Consider the following 21839-nt stretch of genomic DNA (forward strand, 5'->3'; position numbering starts at 1 on the left):
GCTTTGTTTAATTTCTTAAGGTGTATTAAAAAAACAAGAAGTTCCAATGACATTATCCTGCAGTTCCTGCCAATATGGGTATTTTTAAGTCACGATTAACCATTTAGGAGCACAAATTACCTTTGCTACTTGACCTCAGCAGATACTTGAGCAAATACTTCCCTTCATCCTAACAGAAGACTCTTTCAAAGAATAGATGTACTTAATTACTCGTTTTCCCCCTTTACCTCCATTTCTAGGTCTTCCATTTTTGCTGTGGCAAAGAACACCCTTACTGTAGTTTACACAATAATTTCAAATTATCTCAAAAAGCAGAGGTACTGTTGTGTGAGACTAGAATTTGACAGGTGGATCTCTCATACTACCATCATATATCAAAAACATGGATCTGCAGCAGATTTTATTTTATGCAGTTAGGACAGTGCAAAGGACACACAATCATAAACCTTAAACCCCTCAGGAAAGAACTGGATGGAGTTCAAATTCCCAGCAGAAATATGCAGCAGCACTGGCACAATCTGAAACAGAGAATGCTTCTCCATTGTCCAGGATATTCCTCTCAGTATATCAGCCTACTTTTAAGTCAGACTTAAGCCATGCCCTCTGGCCCTGACACTGACTGAAGCCTACAGGCTGGACAAAGTGAGTTGAAACCAAGCCCTTTGGAAAGTTTCTCCAGTTCTGTGACCCAGAACTCCCCAAACTGTGATTTAATTATTCTTGGAAACTAAGTGCTCAGTTCTTAATCTCTTTGTTCTTTCCCCTGTGGACAGAGCCAATGCTTTGCTTTAATTCCAGCAACATTTTCCAGGCTTGTTAAAACACTGCATAAAACAATACAGACTACATTCACAAAAGTCCATAAATGAGACAGACAGTTCTCATAAGCTTCACTGTTCATATGAAGTCCCTTTCTTTCCTCCTGGGGTGAATGAAAGCTGTAGTTTTCCCCCCAAAGCACTATTTTAAAACTGTAAGTCTACATCAATGATGGTATTAGCCACATCAGCGTGGAATTTTACAAAAGGAAACAGAAGGAAAACACTCATCTATTTAACAATGTATGGGCTGCAAGAACGAGGCCTCTCTGGCTGTTTTACAGAATGGCACAATAGTCACAGCAATTAAGACTAAGCTGGTAACTAGCAAGAGTGTTTGTCCTGCTCAGTCCAGGCTGTTTGAAACAACCACCAACAAAAGACTGGTGGCTTGGCCAGCTGCCAGCCGTGGTCCCCAGAGACAGGTAAAGGAAAAGAGTAGGAGGACACGTGGCAGGTGGAGAACAAAGGTAAATCAACTTTTGCTATTGGTAACAAAAAAATAGGAAGGAAGGAGATTTTCCCCTTCCCCCTTTCCCCATAGAAGAATTCAGCAGGACATAAAAAGCTCAGCAAAACCACAACAGTCTTTCCCACGGGGGGACAAAGGTTCCTCTGAGCCCCAGTGGGGGAAGGAGGGTGAGGGTGGGCCAATATCCTTCAGAGAGGGCCAGCAGGGCTCAGGTCAGAGCCAGGTTCAAGTGGAAAGGCCAGCTTTAGGATGAAATAGCTCAGGATTAAGGTTTAATGGTGCCAAAACTGGAGCCTGTTGCCAGATGTCACTCCCAAGTAAAGTCCATTTCACAAGATTCTACAGGCTGATTAAACTGTCATATTCCTGACAAGCCTCAACATGTCTTGGAGAGGAAAATAAAGCTGCTATTGACCAAAATCCAAGAATTAAATTCTACTGCAGGAATTTAGGCCAAAATAACATGAAACTTGAGAGAAAAACATTTCAAACACACAAGAATATTTTGATACCATCTTCCATGCTTAAACTGGAAACCACATTGACATAAATGATGTAAACTTAAAGTACCTGTGCCAGAAACACAAATGCATATTTTCCTAACAGCCATTTTATTGCCATCTCTCAAGACACATATTTCTGAATTACATAAGATCAAATTTTCACTAATTCACATCATATAAAGAACTCTATTCAATCCCTATTATATCTGTGGGAAAAGCAGGATTGACCTCAGAAATGCAACACACCTTCTGAAGCAGCCAGAATAGCCATTATAATCTGACAGAATGCCCTTTGAAACCCACGGGAATCATCACATTTAATCTACTGCCAATGAATTGGACCCTTACACAGTAAACCTCATCTGGGAATTCACAATCCCTGTTTCTACTGGCTGGATCCTCTGCTACTTGCTCACATGTGACATTTCCTAAGAGCCACCAGCTCTGGCAACTGAACAGAGCTTTGCTGAAATGAGAGGCAAAGCCTATTTCCCTAACTAAGGGAAAAATGCTGAATAAGATTTTCAATTTTTTCCCTCTGCAAATAGAGTGGTTTTAGGCAGTCCCTTACGACAGGAAAGGCAGCTCGGAGTTCCCAGCAGAGTGCAGCTGTTTGTTTCCACGTGCTCACAGCAGAGAGCAGCCGCAGCACTGACCTCCAGCACGGACATCTCAACCTCACCAAGTCCAGCCAAACTTCTGGGGCCTCCAGACTTGGTCCCCTGGCCTCAAATGCCCATTCCTGATGGCACTTTCACTTTCTTCAGAAAAGATGAAGGCTTCGTGTGTGTCGCCTTCAAGTTCTAAGTGACTGATTTATTGATTAAACATCTTTGGGCTCAGAAATCTTGTCACTGATCATGGAGGCTCCACATAATTTTGTGTGTAGGTTCACTGATTTTAAATACAGTTCACTGCTATAGAGGTGTATCTACAAATGTTTAGGATTTTTCTAAATTTTATTTTAAAAATTTTTAAAAATTCAGAAATCTGTATCTATCTACACTGAAGTCAACACAAGTTTTCCAGTAACTAAATCAAGAACAGCTCTGATTTCTAATCCCTCAATTCCTGACACATATCATGGTTTAACTGCTTTGATTTTTTACAGCTGTGACCAGTCTTGCTTACTTATCAATTCCTGTTTCAGTATACTCACAGATAATAGAACTATAACAACACTGCTGTTTTCACAAGTCCAAACAAATCCCTGGTGAGCTGGGAATGAAACAAATTCTTTCTACATACATTTTCAGGGCATATTGTCTTCTCTTGAAAGTGGGACATTTGCATCAATTATTTTTGGTTTTAAAGCCTCTCTTTATACCTCCCTAGAGAAGAATCAAAAATTAATTTTTCACCATGGATTTGAATACTTACAAGAACATTAAAGAAATTAACATTGTCTTTTTTTGAGAAGTCTGGAAGTTCCACAAATTACAATTTACAGAAACTCTGGCTTGCCCAGTTTGTCTGGGTATAAATTACATTTCACAATGGCACCATCTGCTGGGAGATGAGCAAGACAGTAAAACACACTGGGCTTCCCTCACTGCCCTCTTTCTCAGTTAAAAATTGGATGACTGATACCCAACATCTCTTCCAAATGGCAACATAAATTAAACCTGGAAAAGTAACTAAGGGAACCAGAAGGCTGATAATGACAGAATATCACTGAGGTTTTCACCCTGGAACTTCTACTTTTAATGCAACAGGAGCTAATTATTACTAGTTGGTTTTATGCTTCCTTACTGGTACAGTGCAACACTGGAAAGAGCACTAAAAATCTGTCTTGATTTGTATTTCACACAGCACACTTAGAAATTCTTTCAGACAAATAAGAGAAATTTCTTCTTTCAGAGATGTGAGATCAGTTGATGATTACAATATGATTACAATATGATTACATATGATATATATGATCATGGTCTGTGGGAACACCTCAAACTTTCTCTGTGCCAGTAGTGTGGGACCGATTCAGCTCCTCAAGGACATTTTTAGCTACTGTCCACTACTGGATGAACAAGTTCCTCAGTTCAGAAACACACATCACACCCTGTCACTGTCACACAGTGCCCTTTACTGGCAATGGACCAGGATTTGCTTCACATCCAGCATTTCCAGATGCAGCTGGAAAACAGCCTCAAGCTCTGCAGCAATATCCATCAGAGTATGAGCAGTGACAGAGGAGAGGTCAGTAACTTCTGGCTGCAGAGGAAATTAATACTGGAAATATTTTTCTTTCACTTACCATTATTTTAATATTGCTTGATGATTCCACAAGCATTATTCCACATCGGTTTCATCAGTAAAATTCAGCTGGTAGTGACTCAACAAGCTGATCCAAGTTGACAGAAAATCTTTCAGCAGCCTGTGCAAACCAAGAGGCAGAATTGATTTGCTCCTGATCTGCTGCAGGTGCCCACACACAGCCAGCCATTGCTGCTCCTCATATAACTGATGGATGACTGCACAGAGGGTCAGATACTCCTCAGATACACCTCAGAGTACACCAAGAGAGGCTTGAAAAAGGCTGAAAAGTAGATATAGTCAGTTCTGGAATATGTGTTCTTTTTTAAACTTTTTTTTTTTTGTTAAATATGTTAAGTATTGTGGGAGATGGGGGGGAAAGTTTAACTTTTATCTTAACTTTTAAGAACCAGAAAAAAAGTTAAAACTACACCTGTGAGTAAGCTGAGTGATTAAGCTAACAGAGCACTCTATCCTGCAGTCTTACAACAATTCCTGAAAACATTTGTCTGGACCACTTTTCATGCAGTGATGTTTGAATTTATCCCAAGAGAATTGCATTAGTAACCCCAGTTTTCGGTGTTTCATAATTTTTTTCTTTCTTTTTCCATTGATGGGAGGTGATTTGGAGGACAGACATACCATTCAAAAATATTTCATCTTTGGGGTATTTGAGAGCAGCTAGGTTTATTAAATTGGGTACCCAAAAGATCCTTTCACCTGCTGACATGTTCTTTGCAACCTGCAGTCAATTGAAAAGCATTCACTGTGTAAAAATTCTCTTTCACAACCAGAATAAATTTAAAGCTACCTTAAATATGCATAAAAAAAAGATCTTTTCCTCTTCTTCTCTTATTTGTCCTCCAGAAAAACAATTCTCTCACAATCAAACACCACGTACTTGAAATAAACAGCAAACTTGCCCCCACAGCCTTTTTGATTAGGAGTGTGAAAATCCAGTATTGAGTAACCTGTCTATATAAGTAAAACCTTTTTGCAGACAAAACAGAAGCCTTGATTTAATTCATCACCAGACATAACTGTCAGTCCGTGTGATTTCTGGCAAACCTTCTGCAGACATCCACTGCAGCAGATGCTCCTCCAGAATGCAGGACCTCTCAGGATGAGAAACTGGGACTGGGAATAACTATATGTAATAATTCTTATAACTCTGCTGAAACACACAAATTTCCTTGGAAGCCTGTGACAGAACAGACACAGTGTGATGCCATCACAGCCTTACTACAGAACACTATCCCAGCATTTTCATCTTCAAGTTAAAGAACTGACCTTGTGAATGAGAGCTCAGTTTGGCTTATTCCCTTCCACCTGCTCGCTTGAGGCAGAATATTGTCACAGCACCACATGATACATATTTCCCTTTCTGATGTTTTTAACTTACTTGTTCTGGCTGGATGACTTCTGTTCTGTTCTGCAATGTTCTGCTCATTATTCTTTGTCAAGTTTATTCAGTTTTCCTTACATGTACAACCACATTAATTCCAGGCAGGAAATTTGCAAATCTAATAAAAAGGGAACTCCAAGCTCAAACAGTACCTTACTGCTGCTATAAAACTCTTTGTACACATGCTGAAAAACCAACATCCTCTTAGTCCAAAGGCAATAGCCAGCTCTGCCTGAAAAACAATCCAGATGGAAGCAAACTTCTCACTTCCAAACAGAAACCAGGGGTGTGGACCAGCATTTGTCTTCCCTGGACACCCAGGCTGTGCATCCTAAGGGAGCCTGCACACCATGAAAGCTGCTGTACATCAGAGATTCTGGTGACACCTACTTTTATTTTTTAGAAGGTATGGCTAAATTCACAGCTCCTTTACCCACACACAAAATAAAGCAGCTTCTTAGAAAAAGCATTGGGTTGCAGGTGAGCGCCAGCAGCCAGGGCTCCTGAGGGCTGTTCATGAAGGTTTCTGACAAGAGCAGGCTCCCACAGCAGCAAAATGCACAAACAGCCCCATCCTCCCTCCAACAGCTGCACTTTCACACACATGCTTCCTGACAGCTGGGAAAAGATGTTCCGTTCTTGGGGTTTGCTGACAGTGTTTCCACATCAGAAATATTTCTGAGAGGAGGGTGGAGACTGCCTTGAAAGAAATTTAAAAAGAAAACAAACCCAAACAAGTAAACCTCCACCAAAATTTAAAAAAATAAGGAGGAAGGAAGTGCACACAACATTCTGTAAGGAAATTTTGCAATGCTGCAGCTGAGGATTGGGCAGGGATCCTGTATGACCCAGGGAAGGGCTGCAGGGCTTGTTTTGTTGCTTTCAGAAAGTGGAAAGAAAGAAAAAAGAAACAAGACAAGGATCATTCTGAAGTCATTTTCTGTGTAAGCAATTGTACAGCAGGGCCTGGAGTCCTGCAGAAGGCATTGCCCATGCATAGCTGACATTTACTTCACCCAGAGTAAAAAACATCTGCCTGCCAAGCCTGTCATTATGTAGCTTTGTATTACTGATTACTTCATCAAATTAGTCATCAGGTTTGTTTATGCAGTAGTGTTGAACTCAAATTCTTTATGAGATTTGTACCTTCTAGTACAAGATCTCACTTCCTTATAGCTTAATATTTGAAGCTCTACTGAAATATTTTCTTAACAAGCTGGCTAGCTATAAATACTTATTAACATCTTAAAACTTCAATAGATTTTAGACGTTTTGACTGTTTTTTAAAAGTTATATTGCTGCTAAAAACACACCCAGTGCCACTACATCCTTAGTCTCAGCTATATTATCACTTGCCTTATCTCTAGCAAATATGTGTCTCTTTGATATGGATCAGTGATCTCATTAATTCCTTTCCTAGAACAGTGCTGGAAAAACTACCCAAAAGGAGAAAGGTGGGGGTTGGTCTTTCCTCCCAAGTAACAAGTGATAGGACAAGAGGAATCAGCCTCAAGTTGCACTGGAGGAGGTTTAGATTGGATATTAGGAGAAATTTCTTCATGGAAAAGGTTAGACATTGGCACAGGTTGCCTTGGGAAGTGGTGGAGTCACCTGGAGAGATTTAAAGACATGGAGTTGTGGCACTTGGGGACAGAGTTTAGTGGTTGACCTGGCAGTGATGGGGGAATGTTTGAACTCGATGCTCTTAGAGGCCTTTTCCACCCTCAGTGACTCCCTGATTCTGAACTGCAGGGCAGGATGGCTCTACCACACAGCTCAGGGGAGAAACTGCTGCTCCCCTCAGCCACGGCTCAGGAGAGGAGGACACAACATCTGCCTGTGTCCCAAACTGCTGCTCCCCTCAGCCACGGCTCAGGAGAACTGGACACAACATCTGCCTGTGTCCCAAACTGCTGCTCACCTCAGCCACGGCTCAGGAGACCTGGACACAACATCCACCTGTGTCCCAAACTGCTGCTCCCCTCAGCCACGGCTCAGGAGACCTGGACACAACATCTGCCTGTGTCCCAAACTGCTGCTCCCCTCAGCCACGGCTCAGGAGAGGAGGACACAACATCTGCCTGTGTCCCAAACTGCTGCTCCCCTCAGCCACGGCTCAGGAGAACTGGACACAACATCCGCCTGTGTCCCAAACTGCTGCTCCCCTCAGCCACGGCTCAGGAGACCTGGACACAACATCTGCCTGTGTCCCAAACTGCTGCTCACCTCAGCCACGGCTCAGGATAGCACGACACAACATCTGCCTGTGTCCCAAACTGCTGCTCACCTCAGCCACGGCTCAGGAGACCTGGACACAACATCCACCTGTGTCCCAAACTGCTGCTCCCCTCAGCCATGGCTCAGGACAGCTGGACACAACATCTGCCTGTGTCCCAAACTGCTGCTCACCTCAGCCACGGCTCAGGACAGCTGGACACAACATCTGCCTGTGTCCCAAACTGCTGCTCGCCTCAGCCATGGCTCAGGAGAACTGGACACAACATCTGCCTGTGTCCCAAACTGCTGCTCACCTCAGCCATGGCTCAGGAGAACTGGACACAACATCTGCCTGTGTCCCAAACTGCTGCTCACCTCAGCCACGGCTCAGGAGACCTGGACACAACATCTGCCTGTGTCCCAAACTGCTGCTCACCTCAGCCATGGCTCAGGAGAGGAGGACACAACATCCACCTGTGTCCCAAACTGCTGCTCCCCACCGCACTGCTCTTCTCTCTGCCCACTCCTCTGCCTGCCATAGGCTAAAGTATGTGAAACATGACAAAATTCTCCACAGAAACATGAGTAAAGACCAGCAGTGATCAACACGGTTTCCGTATTTAGAACTTCCTCAAGTCCTAGAGCCACTCCTCCATCTCCTTCAGAAGCAAGATCTCTGTCATGTAACTGCACCAGCTCTCTTGCCCAGTATCCAGAAAATGTTTTTTCTTGCAATTCTGCTGTTTTCCTACCGTAAGCTAAGGACATGTTTCTTTCATATTACAAATCTTTCTAAAGCAGAACCATTGTTTCTTGTCTGAAAGCTTTTCTTTTTCTTCTCTTAGCTCAAATGTCTCAGCAGATACAGAGAACTACTGCAAATGGCAAAGGTAGGTTCTCTTGTTGATTTTGAGGTGTGTGCTGAGATTGACTGTTAGCCAAAAAAATGGGGGAGGAATTTAAAAATGTCCAAAAATTTCATGCCAAATTAAATCTTTTGCCTCTCTGTGCAGTGAGTCAGTTTAAAAGTTTCTATACAAAGTTAACCAACTCTTTGCTGACCTGTATGTAAAGTCAAAATTGCTTTAACTTGTTAAAACATTTTTTCCACAATGGAAATGTTGTAATTTATTTTAATCATGACTAGTTCAGTACCATTTTCTATGGAAAGACATGTTTTCATTGCAAATTCATTTGCATAAGATCATGAAAGGAAACAAATTTGAGAGACCATCAAGGCCTTTACTGCTATTATTCATGTGTTCAATCTACTTACACAAGGTTAGTTCTGTCTGTTAATAGACAGCCACAAATAAAATACTGCTTTTGCTTTCAGGTTCACATGCTGCCTCTCAACTAATTTATAAGGCTACTTTCTCCTACAATTAATACTCCACAATATTTGATTTAATCTTTTATATTTCTATTATTTTAATTGCTGCTGTAGTTCAAAAGTATTGTTGTTGGTTCATCTGAACACATCAGTGGGCTTTGTGTGGCTGTGCCTCTTTTGCATGAACACAGGCACTTCTCATCGCGTGTGAAGCTGCATTCTGGTTTTGAAAAGTTATTGAATTGCCTGCCATCAGAGGTGGACAAAGTATAATGGCCCATTTCAACACCAAGAAGCATAGCTTGGTTGTCAACATATTTTGGGAAAAATCTGGGGCTTTCTTGGGTCATAGGTGCAGTCAACTCACTCAGAAGTCTTTTCTTTCCAGAGATGGTGTCCAATCCCAAACTTGTAGTGGTTCAGGGGACTTTGAACGTGGTGATGAAGCAGAATGTGATCCTCTCCTGCCTCTATGAGCCTGGATCCCCACCTGTCAGATACACACTGTTCAAGCACAACCAGCAGGTATCTGCTTTAAACAGGTCAGACTTGAGCCCTGCACTGTTCACCCTGACCATCAGCTCTGCCAGCGATGTGGGGGAATACAAGTGCAAAGCTGAGCATAACAACTCCAGCAGTGGAAAATACAGCAACAGCCTCAACTTCACCCTCATAGGTACGTCTTGCTGCACACCTTCCCAGCACTGGTTATTGCAGGGGCACACAGCCATCTCTTTTCTTGACTGAGGAGCTGAACTTAACTGCTGCTCTTACCTCAGGAGCTGGCAGCACTCTCCCACCTGGCTCACGACCCCTCCATCCTCCATGCCCAGCTCTTTTGCCAGTGTTGTCTCTTCACTCCAAGTCTTGCCTGGAGCTTGTCCTGTATTCTGTGATTCAGACTTTTCAGTTTTCTTTCTACAGAGCCAATTTCCAAACCAGTGCTGAGCTCACCCACCTCTCAGGCAAAGAAAGGCCAGAACGTGACCCTGTCCTGTTTCTCGGAGAACGGATCCCTTCCCATCACGTATCTGTTCTTCAAAGGAACACAAAACATTTCTCCCCAAAAGACGATGCAGAAGAGGGAAGCAGCTGTGATTTTTCTATTTATGAATTCCCTTAGTGACTTTGGAACCTATAAATGCAAAGCTAATAACAGTTTTCCCAATAATACAAAATACAGCAACGGTTTCAACTTTACACTAGCAGGTATGAATGAAAAGAGGTTACTACTGTTGACAAACTGGGATCACACAAAATTCAGAATGTAACTATGCAAGGTTTTAGCCAGATATTTTGATCCTGCAATGTGTTGTTCAAAATACAATTTTTTAAATTAAAAAAATGGAGGTTTTAAAATTAATGCAGAACCATAGAATTCCATGCATCCTAGATAGCAGTAGAAGTTGAAGTGACCATGGAGGATGTCTGTAAAAGACTCACTTTTACAAGAGACCCCTGGTCCCCCTTGGAGAGAGTCTGGTTTTATTTTTCTCTCTGTTCCCATGAAAGAGCTTAACCGGCACCAGCAAGCTGCCTTCCTTCTGCTGGGGTACAGAGCCCTTGGGACTCTCATGAACAGTTACATTAACCCTAGTTAATCTAAAAGCTGAAAGAAATTTGAAGTCTTGATTTCAATTTACAGAAAATACTTAAAATATGAAACAACACTTCATTGCATAAACGCCTTTTTTTTTCTTCTTTCTGGCAGAAGAGAGAAGCCATTCTCAGCCTCTGATAATTTCTCTTGGGCTGATCCTGCTGCTACTTATAATAGGATTTGCTCTGGCAATTCCATTTTTCCTAATTCCTTTGTATAAAGCAAGTGAGTTATTTGAATGTCTGTTTCTTTTTCCAAAGGTCATTAATGTTGTCTATATATTTCAGTGTGTAAAGATAACGTTTTCAGTAGAGTAGCTCCTGGTATTTTATCATGTTGTTGAATCTCCTCTGAAGCAGCACCAGCAGCTTAACAAGACTTTGACAAGGCCAAATCTCTGAGCTGTGTTTTAGATGAAAGATCTGGGGTGGGGGAGGCAAAGCAACAGCTAATGTAATGCACAAAAACACTGGAAGGAATTTGACCTCACCGGAAAGGGAAATTATTAAAATGCCCTTGGTTAAAGAATAATTTTGATTGTGAAAATAATATTACCTGAGATCTCCAAATATTAAAAAATACATTGAAACTGTTTATTTCTAAGAAAAAAATATATAAATACACACACACAACACATGTTTTTCTTTTACAATTTGCAGAAAAATTTAAGTCTATCAGGCCCTCAATTGGCCTTACTTCAACAGTGAATGCAGAGGAGTCTGAAAATGAAGTCATATACTCAGAGATAGGTAAGTTCCTGCCACCCCCTGCAGTCTGGCAGGTTCTTCAGGTACTGGAAGGGGACTTCTACTGACCCTCCTGGCAGAGGCATTATCTGAAATCCCTCAGAATCCATATCTGGCATCATATGACAGCCAAGCAGCCAAAACTGCAGCTGGTTAAATGAACTGAGGTTTTAATAAAAAAAGGTGTAATGGCCATTTACTAACAGACAATAGTGACCTATATGAAGCTGTAGCAAAATCAAACTTGCATAGTTCTTGCATTCTGTTCAAAATTGTTCAGTACTTTAGTTATTTATTCAATCCTTCTTAAGTCTGGCAAGATTCAAAATCAATTCAAACTGAAATTGTGAAATGACAACAAAGCAACTGACCCATGTTAAAGACATTTTAGTACTTGAATTGCAGAAAACACACAATAATGAAGACATTACCTGACAGCCACAATGCTCTGAACTTGCACATTTCTACATTTGCCTGGAATGTGAATGCCTCTTTCCAAGGGGAATAAGAACCCCCCCCCAAACAAACCAATAGCAAAGGCACTGTTTCCAATTTCTAAATATCCAAATGGAGTAACTGTCTCCAAACAAACCTGCCTTTCCTGTTCATGCAGTAGATAGAGATCTCACTGCCCTGCTGGGTCAGCTCAGTGCTGTGCAGCTGCTTGTGCCAGGACTCAGCCTGCAAGGACAGTGACAAGAGCTCTGATAAGGCCCATGGATACTCCATGATTTATATTCAGTATGGAACCTCACTGCTTTGTTTCAAAATCACAGAAAAAAAAGTCTGATTCAAGTTGTTTGTAACTGAGTTAACTCCTGTTCATCATCTTTAAAACAGAGCCTGTTAGACCAGAAGAAGAATACATCAACTTCTCCGTTATTAGAAGAGAGGAGGAAAAAGGTGAGAATCTCAAGCTATAACATTGGAATATCTGATGCACACAAATATGTTTTGAGGAGACTTTGCTGGGTGGAGGCAAGGCTTAAATACTTGCAATTGCTTATGAAATTGCTTAGTTACTATGGAAAAACTAAAACAGGTTTTAAACTGTTTTGAGGAGCGGGGGGGGAAGAAGAAAGAAAAACCCCAACAAACCATCCTATGGCAAATTCAACAGCCTCACTGTGAAACCACACAGATGTTATTAGTAACCAGACTGCTGATGTAATGTTAATTCTTCTTCTGTGTATCTTTACCAAGAAAGCAACTATGAATGATGTTATTCTGACTTTTAGCAGGGAAGAGGGCATGTGCTACAGTCTATTCAAAGGTCCTCATCAGAGACTGAGTACCAGGTATGACTATGATTTTTTTCTGATTAACTTAATCACATATTTTTAAAGAATTTTTCAGCCCTCATATGTGCTAAGTTCCAGCAAGCTGCATACAAAGAGATGATATTTAGATAGCAATTTCCTGGCCTAATCAGTTTGTAGACAGACAGTGTAGCTCACTTTTGAAGCAAAATCTCTGAGCCATAATATCTAAGGATTTCAACTTATGAGAAAAAGCAAACAGATGAAACTTGGAATTACATGTAAAGCTTTCACACAGATTTAAGTTCTTGACCATTTAACAATTCTGCTAAAGTAGAAACCGGATTGTTTGCAGACATAAGACAATCAAAAGGCTTTTGTCTAGTGTATAAAAAAAAGAAAAAACATCCCTCAAGCACTAGAGGATCTGTATTTGGCCTCTATGTACCTGCAAGGAAGGCGGTTTCTCAGTTCAACAGTACTTCAGCTCTCAGAGTAGGGATAGGTTGCTAAAATTAATTCTGGGACAGCTGACTTCAAAATAAATTCTGTATCCTGCTACCAGCTGTTTCTAAGATGTTGCTGGGTTGCTTTAATACCATTCCATAGCCAGCTTTTTTAGAATTCCATAAGGTCAGTAAGTCACATTATGCTAACATTGATTATATCTAGCACAAATACTCCATACTGCAATTATTGCTGTTACAAATAACTCATTTATAGTTAAGTGAGCACCATGTTAGTAGAAGAAGGTTTTAAGGCAAGTTCTCGTGTTTCATGATACTGATGACTATCAGAGGCCACAGGCCGTGCTGCACTTTATACAGGGACTGAACAAGCTGCACAGGCCCTGGAAATCTAGAGAAGATCAGAAACATGCAGTTCTGTATCTCTGCAAACTCTTGTATCTGATTGTAACCACTGTGCTTTGGTACAGGAAAAATATGATCACACATTTTCCCACCATTTTGTACACACAGATATTTTGTCCACAAAAAACACTGGTTAAAAAATTTGTATCTGTTACTCTGTTACTCTTGGTAATAAATTTCTGATTTTTTTATGTTTATCAAGTGCAAGATGAAGTAGGTTACATGTTTAAGAACTGAAGCCATGTGACTAAAATACATTCCGACAAACAGTACAAAGATACCTGTTAATAATAAATCTATTCCTGCCATTCCATCAGACATCAATGGTGGTCCATGTAGCATTGGGAGATTTACTTTGCTAACACCCAACATAAAAATTATATAAGAAGATAAATGCAGAGAAAAGATACCGATGTTATTAAAATATTTAAGATTTCAAAGTCTTTAATATAAAATACCATTTTCCAGCAGAGATCACAATTGTGTCAGCAATACAGAGGAAAGCTGAATTTTTAGTTTAGGATGGAGCACATTTGGTATGATATTGAAACCAAAGACATGAACAAGAATATGGTTAGCCTTGCTAATAAGGGACAAGTTTTTCCTCTTCCCTTTTTCCAAGGCAACCTGGAAGACCCAGATTTGACAGAAAACAGATGCACCACCAAGTTTTAGCAGAACTGTTTGTAGAGAAACTACTGAATCCATGACAATGCTGAAACAGGTTCAGGCAAAGATGTCTAAGAAAATCCTTTTATTCAACAAGTTTAAGTTTACACATTTTTGGCTGATGTAACATACTTCGTTAAAAAGTCCTTCAGCCTGGAAATGTGCATCATTTCCTTCATGGTGGTGTCTCTGTTTCTCAGCTGGACCACTCCATTCTCTAAAGTGCCATCACTTATCAAGACCATGAAGGGAATACTCATCTCATCGTACCTGCAGAGAGAAGAACCCACCTGTTACTGTTTTTGGTGCACGGAAAATATCTGATAACTTACATACAAATGACCATAAACTGTACATATTTAGTTTTGCTGTATTGCACTAAGTCCGGCGTGACACATCCAGTTTTCTTGTTGCCATTCCTTGCTTTCCTGATTATGTTTCTTCGAATTACTTAGCTACTTTATTATATAAAAAGGATCTTACTTAGTAACCTATTAAAAGAGTATTTTTCTACAAGCAGAACTTATCTTTCTGACTTCATTTTACTGCACATGAACAAGAAGCTGGATTTATTTTCTCTCAGAAAAAAACCACTCATCCCTATGCTCTAGATGTTCTGACATGAGGAGCCATATGCCCCACATCTACTCCTGATTAGCAAATCATAACGAAGCCCCCAAACGGAATAGCTGGTTTTATGTCCACAAACAGTTCCATCACAGCACTAATGGCAGTGGTTCCAGACTTGGAAGAACTGTCAAGTTTAAGACTTGACACTGTGGGTTGTTTGAAAGAGTGCTTAAGAATGAAACACAGAACCAGACCAGATGCAAAAATGGGGGTGAGGGTGGGAAACAGTTCTGCAAGCTTACAATTTATCTGAAGAAATTTGTTTTCTACATGAAAGTTTTTAAAAGGCATTTCACAGTTCTGGGGAAATAACAGTAACATGTGAAAGGCTTCTACTTCAATTAATTTTAAAAATTAGCTGATATATGCTTTTCATAATAAAACTACTTGAATCCACGTCTGTAGTCTGGGATCCACATCTTCAGTCAGGAACTGCACTCAATGACTTCCTACTGAAAAAGTAATATTTACAGCAGTCCACAGAAAGTTATCTTTGACCTTCATAGTTTAATTTACAAAAGACTGTTTCTCCTTACTTTGTATAAAGATGTTCCAGAGACACGTGCACAGTTTCCAGATAACCCGGCCATACAGAAATTCCATTTTCTGTCAGTTCATTGAACAATCCTTGACAAACCTGTGTTCATTTAAAAACAAAAGTTAAAAGACAGACTTTGAAGGCTGAGACTCCACACAAAGAAAACATTAAAACTCTTAACAAGTGTGGTATTAACATTCCTAGCTGGTGTTTATTTGCTGGCTGAAATAATCTCAAATCAGAAAGCAGCCTGGCAGTTCTGTCTCCACTTCTGTTTAAAAACATGCCAGTGTAAGTTTCCTCCCTTCCACAGGGACTTCATGACTGACTTAAATGAAAACTTTTAGAAAAATCCTTCTGAACATGCAGCTCACGCATTAAGATAATTCTGAAATATTAAGCTGAGAGGGATGGTGTTATTCATTTTCCTGAATTTTGCATGGGACAAGCATCAGCTGTATTGTGCCAAAAGCAGTTGTGTCCACACAAGAAACTGCCAGCAGTGAATTCCTTTGACTGTGACCCACGAGCTGCAGAGTAGGAGCACCATGAACTCTGCACAACCAGGAATCTCCAGGAGTCAAAGCAGCAGCATGATTTTCCTCAACATAAACAGAGTCTGAATTACAACACATTACATGGAGAGTCAATGCTCAAAATTAAAATACTCTCTTACAACATACCTGCCTCAGCTCTGTTGTTGGGCCTTTTCCTACATCCAAGGCCACTTTAAGGGGTGCTAAGCAAGGATGAAGCTTAAGTACCTAATAAATTTACAAAAAACAACAGATTATTAAATGTACGTATCATGCAATTCTAAACAGAAGTAGGAAATAGCAATTTTTTAAAAATTAGATTAAGGTTCTAAACATACAAAAATTTTCTTACAGCACAAAATCTTGAATTAGAAGCAAGCTGTATTTTATCCAACAAGCACATAGCCCAGCTACATTCACGTGGCAGAAATTACTCTATTTTGGCTGAGCTCCAGAAAAGAGATGAAGATTTGTTAGCAGAGTTCCATCATCTTGAATGGAGCCAGAGTGATGAGAGACAGCCCAGCAGGCAGTTCCCATCCAGTCTAATGCCTGTTCTTAAAACCCAAACAACTGCCTGGGTAACAGGCACTGACAGCCAGCCTCCAACTCCAGAAAACAGGGTAAAAGTGGGGAGAATGATGGTCCTTGGGGAGATTACCACCTGTAACCCACTTTCTCTACTCTTCTCAGCCACTTTCAAATGCTGCTGAAAAAGACAAATTGTTCTTTCCCACAATCTGCAGCTACATTCCAATTTCTCTTGACTCTATCACTTTCATGGCAAGATCCTACCTACTGATCAGAGAGAAGGGTAAAACAGGAAAAGGGGACCTAAGAATGAGAAAAATTGCTTATGGCAATTGGTGACAGGGTCCCTCGGGAGAGGGACCATAGGCGCTGTGCCATGGGGTCAGCCTGGTGCTGCCAGTGAGAGGGTTGAGTCTGCACCCAGTGGGAAGGGATCAGGATGGCCATATGGAAAAGGAAACATTGCCATGCTTGAATTTACCACATTGTCTGGGGGGGTTGTATTTATTTTCTGACATTTTGTAGATGAAGTTACCTTTCTCTGAGAATTTTTCTTCGCTGTTAATGGATTCTCAACTACCTGCAGAGAATCAAAGAGATAAGCTAACACTCCTCGGTCCAGATTCCCATTCACAGATAGAACATGAGGGATGACATTCTTCCTTCCATCTCGGCCCTGAAGAGAAAAAACCCATGCAGGAAAACATCAAAGATTGTCCCCAAAAGCTTTTTGCTTGGTTTAAATGTATAATGAGACATTGAGCTCAAGCACTCTTACTTCATTTAAAATACAGACATTTATTTAAAACATTACCAGCAACCTTAGCAGTGTATCAGTAACCAGGTAAGGCTGTAACAGTGGGGAAAGCAGGTCAGGGCAGGATGGGTTTAGTTTCTTGCTCTGCCACTTTGATTATAAATTTAAATCTATGGCAAATACACTTGAAACTCTGCATTTTCTTTTGGAGGTTTGTAGATTACTTCCATGTGACCATGAGTCCCCACTTTCTGAGAAATCCCTATGTAACCCAGTTTTGTAGAAATAAACTGCAAAAGCAGGAAAGACAGGACTGTCATGAGAAGAAGAAGGTTGCAATTTACCAGTCAAATACAAAGTCACTCTGGTTTTATCTTTTCAGCCTAACTCCAAACATTGCCATTTATTAGGATTTTCCCTCTTCAACATAATCAGTGGAGAGGTTTCCCTCTGGTCCATCCCTCCTTTTTCTATAAAGCCATTTTTATAGCCCATTAATCTACAGAAACTTCTACATACATGAAAGTGAACAAGCTACAGCAAAAAAAAGAAAACCCCTCATATTTACAGGCTCTTTTTGATGCAAACTGGACAGTGCAAAACTGAGTTTGTGTTTCCAACTACTCACAGCTACAGGTAAAATCTACGCCACTGACAATAGCTGTCTTGTCAATAGGGCTCATTTCTAATTTTGAAGAATTCCTTTCAAAAAAAAATACCAAACACTCTTTTATCAGCTTTGAAAATGAAGGTCTGACTGCAGAGTATCAACTGTACTGTTCTTGCAGCAAATGAATAACAAGCCAGCCACATGCTAAGCAACTGGATCAGCAAAGAATCCATTTCTGTCACACATTACCATCTTTATCAGGAAAGATGTTTAATACAGTAAAGCTTACAAGTAATTTAGATCTCTCTCCTGGATACAGCTGTAACAGTTCAGTATCACCAAGGTTCTTCAGCGTTTCTATTGTTTCTGTCCCCCAAGGAAAGCTATAATGTAACTTAAATCCTCTTCTGCCTTCTTCATCCTGAAAGTCACTGCTGCTGAAGTTAGATGGGCCTACAGCAAACTGAAAATGAGAGGTTTGAGGTGATCACTACTGCAAATCCCAGAGTAACTACAAAAAACAAGTCTGCAATGCAAACTGAAGTCTGGGTTGTTTTAGTACCATTTTCTGATTTTCAGCAAAAGGTTTTTATAAGTTAAAGCCCAAATCTCTTGGTTGTTTTATGGCATTTTCATCTCACATCACTGACGAACACAAAACATTTGCCTTTCTGCAAGTCATGTAATAATCTACTTATCAGGTTTGCCATCAACTTCAGTAGCTTCTCAATTTCCACGAGAAATGCACCTAGAACAGGCCAGCAATGTAAGGCCATAAAACCAACCAGGGTGACTATTCCCCCCCAAGGCATAAAGGAGCAGGCCAAGATTCCCCATGGATATGCTGCTGTTACCTTTCTCCACCACTGGAGCCTCTGGCGTAGCCAGTAATCGAGCCACTGTCCTGCAGTTCTGGGAGAACTAAACCAGGCAAGCAGAGATGTGGTCCTCTCGCCTATTCTTTAAACAACAGCAAGGGCAGCAAGTTAACACCTTGGGAAATAACAGGGGAAAAGCAAGAAACAGCATTCAAAAATAATCCAGAAGTGAAACAGCTGGTTTAGGTATGATAAAGGATTAACTCCTCTATTACTCTACCTTGTAAGGTTTTTGTTGTTTTGTTCATTTCCTGAAACAGAATGTTCACTTTCTGGAACGGAATGAAAGCACACTCCAATTTGAGCAAGGCCACAGGGCAGTCGTTTGTTCACCAGCTCTAGGCAGCTGACATATTGCGCCAGAACACCTATAAAAGACAAAGCCCTGTTTTTAGTGGCCACGGTAAAGCTTCTGATGTTTTAATTCTACCAAGAAAAATTAAGCGCATATTATACACGTGTTGTTTGCACATGCAGTCCCACTATCTTTACTAGCACTGATGCTTTGCAGACATGGGCTCAGCAGGCTGGTTCTTCTGGGCACGTTGATTTTCATGTGCTTTTCCCCAAATTACAGCGTATCCGCTGCCCACCTGTGCTGGTCAGGTCCTTGAAAAGCACACATATTCACAGCCTACAGAAGGAACATTCCCACCGCACCAACGCAGCTGGGAAAATCCCTTAAATGCAGCTGCTTCGCTCCCAGCAAGAAACTCGTGCGCAGGGTGCAGGCTGAGCGGAGCCGCCCGGGACCTACCGGGCAGGAGGCTCTCCCGCAGCAGCCCCGCGGCCCCCAAGACTTCTTCCAGGGCCAGGCCGCCAGGGCTCCGCCCACAGCCCTGGAGGGCTTCGCGCAGCGTCTCCGGGTGCAGCAGCCGCAGCCCCTGCGCGTCCGGCGGAGCGCCGGGCGGGCCGTGGAGCGGGGCATCCACGGGGAACACCTGCTCCCGCACGGGCAGCGCCGAGTCCCACCACTGCGCCGCCAGGTTGGCGCGCAGCGCCGCGCCCAGCGGCCCGAAGCCGGGGTGCCGGCCGCTCAGGTAGGCGCTCCAGGGCAGCGGCCCCGCGCCGCCCCGTAGGAAGAGCCGCCGCCAGCACACCTCCAGCAGCTCCGCCCCGCCCGCCGCCTCGGAAGCACCGCCGTCCTCCGAGTACGGCCGCGTCGAGCACCCGGCCAGCTCCGGGACTCGCCGCCGCCTCGGCTGTCCCAGGGCGGCACGGCCGCACAAGCGGCAGCCCTGGCGGGACCCCAGCGCCATCTTGCCGCTCCCTCACGGCGGGGCTGGAAGGGGAGGGGGGGAAGTGGCGGGGGGGGGGTGGAGGGGTGGGGGGACGGGGCAGCCACTGCGCACGCGCAGCGCCCCGCGCGGGAAGCCGGGGGAAGGGGGGAACATGGCGGCCGCGCGTGCGCATTGGAACTACCGCGGCCTCCGGGCCGAAGGTCAGGGACCGTCCGAGGTGAATTTTCTGTCCCCAGGTTGAATCTCTTTACCTTTTGTAACCGTAAAATGATGCCGTCAGATAACTTCTGCTAAAGGAATTGACGTCTTGGAGCTGAATTTTCTCGCCTTTTGTAAACATAACTAATGCTGTTAAGTAACTTCTACAATAGAAGTTGCTTAATAGAAGAACTCGTTTCAAGCATTGGGTAAGATCACATCACACAAATAAACATACACTGGGTAGGCGGAGAATGTACATTAGATAGGTAGGTTCGTGTACATTTATTGTAAAAAAGATGGAACTTTTTACTCCTTGGTGTGCTTGATAGATGTAATCAACCTTGAGCCCGGCGCCGAATAAACAATGTCTCATTTATAAACCAACCTCGTCTGGAGAGCTCCCAGCATCGGCAACAAGGCCACACGTGCCGGGGTCACATCTGGCCTGGCCCTGTGGGACAGGGCCATCCAGAGCTCGCCAGCACCGGGGACTGGGAGGGGGGCAATGGGACAGACCGTGCGCTCGCTGTCACCCGAACGCGCTGCAGCGGCACGGGGACATTGCTGGGAAAAGCCCCCTGGGGCCCAGGGCAGAGGCAGCGGCACGCCGCGGGACATCAGGGCGGCAGGCGGAGCTCAGGCGGAGGCGGCACCGCGGAGCCGCTGCCAAGTGCGCGGGCGAGGCCCCGGCTCCCCGCGGCCGCTGGGCTCGGCGCCGGCAGCAGTGGAAATTTCCAGAGTCGCTGCAGCCCGAGCCGGCGGCGGGGCCAGGAGGCGGGCCCAGGCGGGAGCCATTCCGCGAGCCGCGGCACGGCAGGCTCGGCCTGCGGTAATCCCCGCGCCGGCCCGGGCGGCGCAGCCCCCTCCCCCGGGCCCGGCTTTAGTAGGGCACTGGGTCAGCAGCCGGAGCTGCTACTCCCGCCTCGACAAGAACTGCAGGCACGTTTAGTTCGAAGGCAGATCGGCCATGAGCTCCATGCTGCCAGAGTAGCACTGGCAGTAGTGTGAAAGCTGCTTAGAGCTCGTTTCTTTTCATTATTTTATGTGCAAATGTTACATTGCAGTGCATAAATGTTACACTGCCCCACGCAAAGGGTCCTTTGGAAAGATTTATAAAATACACGGAGGTGAAACCCCTTTCTGCCGTTTAGATTTTACACCACTGTTAAAGACTCTCATATCTCAATTTTAATGCACATACTATAAATGTACCTCTTTTTTTTCCTAATACTAAAAAACTTCAACTTTACGAAACCAGCTTTTCAATGCATTTTGGTTCAGGCCACTGACTTGGAAACTTAAGCATCAAGTGATAAATAATCTACTTCCTTGTTTTTCACCCCTGGTGACACTGAGCAGTGTTCCAAAACAAACGAGAGAAAAACCCCACCCCGACTCCTCCCCCCCCTCAAGAAAACCCCAAACCAAAATACATTGCCACCTGCAGTTTTAGACCGCAGTGGGGTAGTTCCAAGCCTCCAGCTGGAGTTCTCAAAAGCAGGAGTGAAAGATCACAAAATACTGTCAAGTGATATATTTTCTCCTTTTCTGTGAAATTCTAAGAGGCAGATTAGGCTGCATTAAAGAACATCACAAACTGACCCTCAGAGGGAAACAAGGAGAAGTATTCAAGCACTGAGCACAGACTAAGCCAAAATATCTAAGTGCAAAACAAAGTTAACTCAGGTTCAAAATAACAGAAGAAGAATTTTGTAGATTCAACCCTAAACACATTAAGTGTTGTTAAACTTAAAACTCACCACTGTTACTGAT

General features: G+C 42.8%; 2 protein-coding genes across 7 annotated transcripts; one reads left to right on the top strand and one right to left on the bottom strand.

Annotated features, from left to right (window-relative positions):
• Positions 1 to 82: 82 nt before the first annotated feature.
• POLG2 (DNA polymerase gamma 2, accessory subunit) lies at positions 83 to 19934 on the bottom strand. 6 transcript variants are annotated; one of them, XM_038156805.1, is made up of 9 exons: positions 19382 to 19931; positions 18845 to 18992; positions 18601 to 18706; positions 18036 to 18209; positions 16915 to 17055; positions 15996 to 16076; positions 15311 to 15411; positions 14277 to 14414; positions 4065 to 4164 (listed from the first exon to the last, which is right to left on the bottom strand). In XM_038156805.1, the coding sequence occupies exons 1-9, from the start codon at positions 19881 to 19883 to the stop codon at positions 4080 to 4082; spliced, it is 1476 nt and encodes a 491-aa protein (XP_038012733.1). In that variant the 5' UTR covers positions 19884 to 19931; the 3' UTR covers positions 4065 to 4079. The 6 variants fall into 6 exon arrangements, with proteins under 6 accessions (XP_038012738.1, XP_038012733.1, XP_038012735.1 ...); XM_038156807.1 differs by lacking the exon at positions 4065 to 4164 and adding an exon at positions 4281 to 4326; XM_038156809.1 differs by lacking the exon at positions 4065 to 4164 and adding an exon at positions 9999 to 10133 and having other exon boundaries at positions 19382 to 19930.
• On the top strand, positions 8111 to 15304 carry MILR1 (mast cell immunoglobulin like receptor 1). Its single transcript, XM_038156811.1, has 9 exons — positions 8111 to 8418; positions 8511 to 8555; positions 9387 to 9674; positions 9923 to 10207; positions 10710 to 10823; positions 11258 to 11347; positions 12185 to 12247; positions 12583 to 12642; positions 14345 to 15304. The coding sequence occupies exons 1-8, from the start codon at positions 8385 to 8387 to the stop codon at positions 12633 to 12635; spliced, it is 972 nt and encodes a 323-aa protein (XP_038012739.1). The 5' UTR covers positions 8111 to 8384; the 3' UTR covers positions 12636 to 12642; positions 14345 to 15304.
• Positions 19935 to 21839: the final 1905 nt, after the last annotated feature.

Source organism: Motacilla alba, chromosome 18 (assembly GCF_015832195.1).
Source record: "Motacilla alba alba isolate MOTALB_02 chromosome 18, Motacilla_alba_V1.0_pri, whole genome shotgun sequence".
In the NCBI taxonomy this organism is placed as follows: domain Eukaryota; kingdom Metazoa; phylum Chordata; class Aves; order Passeriformes; family Motacillidae; genus Motacilla; species Motacilla alba.

Bases quoted from the DNA above. Each gene is read 5' to 3' on its own strand.
- MILR1 (XM_038156811.1), top strand. From the start codon at position 8,385: ATGTTTTTTCTTGCAATTCTGCTGTTTTCCTACC. The intron at 8,419-8,510 runs GTAAGCTAAGGA...TTCTTCTCTTAG, and splicing joins AATTCTGCTGTTTTCCTACC to CTCAAATGTCTCAGCAGATA. The intron at 10,208-10,709 runs GTATGAATGAAA...TCTTTCTGGCAG, and splicing joins TTTCAACTTTACACTAGCAG to AAGAGAGAAGCCATTCTCAG.
- POLG2 (XM_038156805.1), bottom strand. From the start codon at position 19,883: ATGGCGCTGGGGTCCCGCCAGGGCTGCCGCTTGTGCGGCCGTGCCGCC. The intron at 18,993-19,381 runs GTAGGTCCCGGG...TGTCTTTTATAG, and splicing joins GCGGGAGAGCCTCCTGCCCG to GTGTTCTGGCGCAATATGTC. The intron at 16,077-16,914 runs GTAACTTCATCT...TAAATTTATTAG, and splicing joins AGAAAAATTCTCAGAGAAAG to GTACTTAAGCTTCATCCTTG.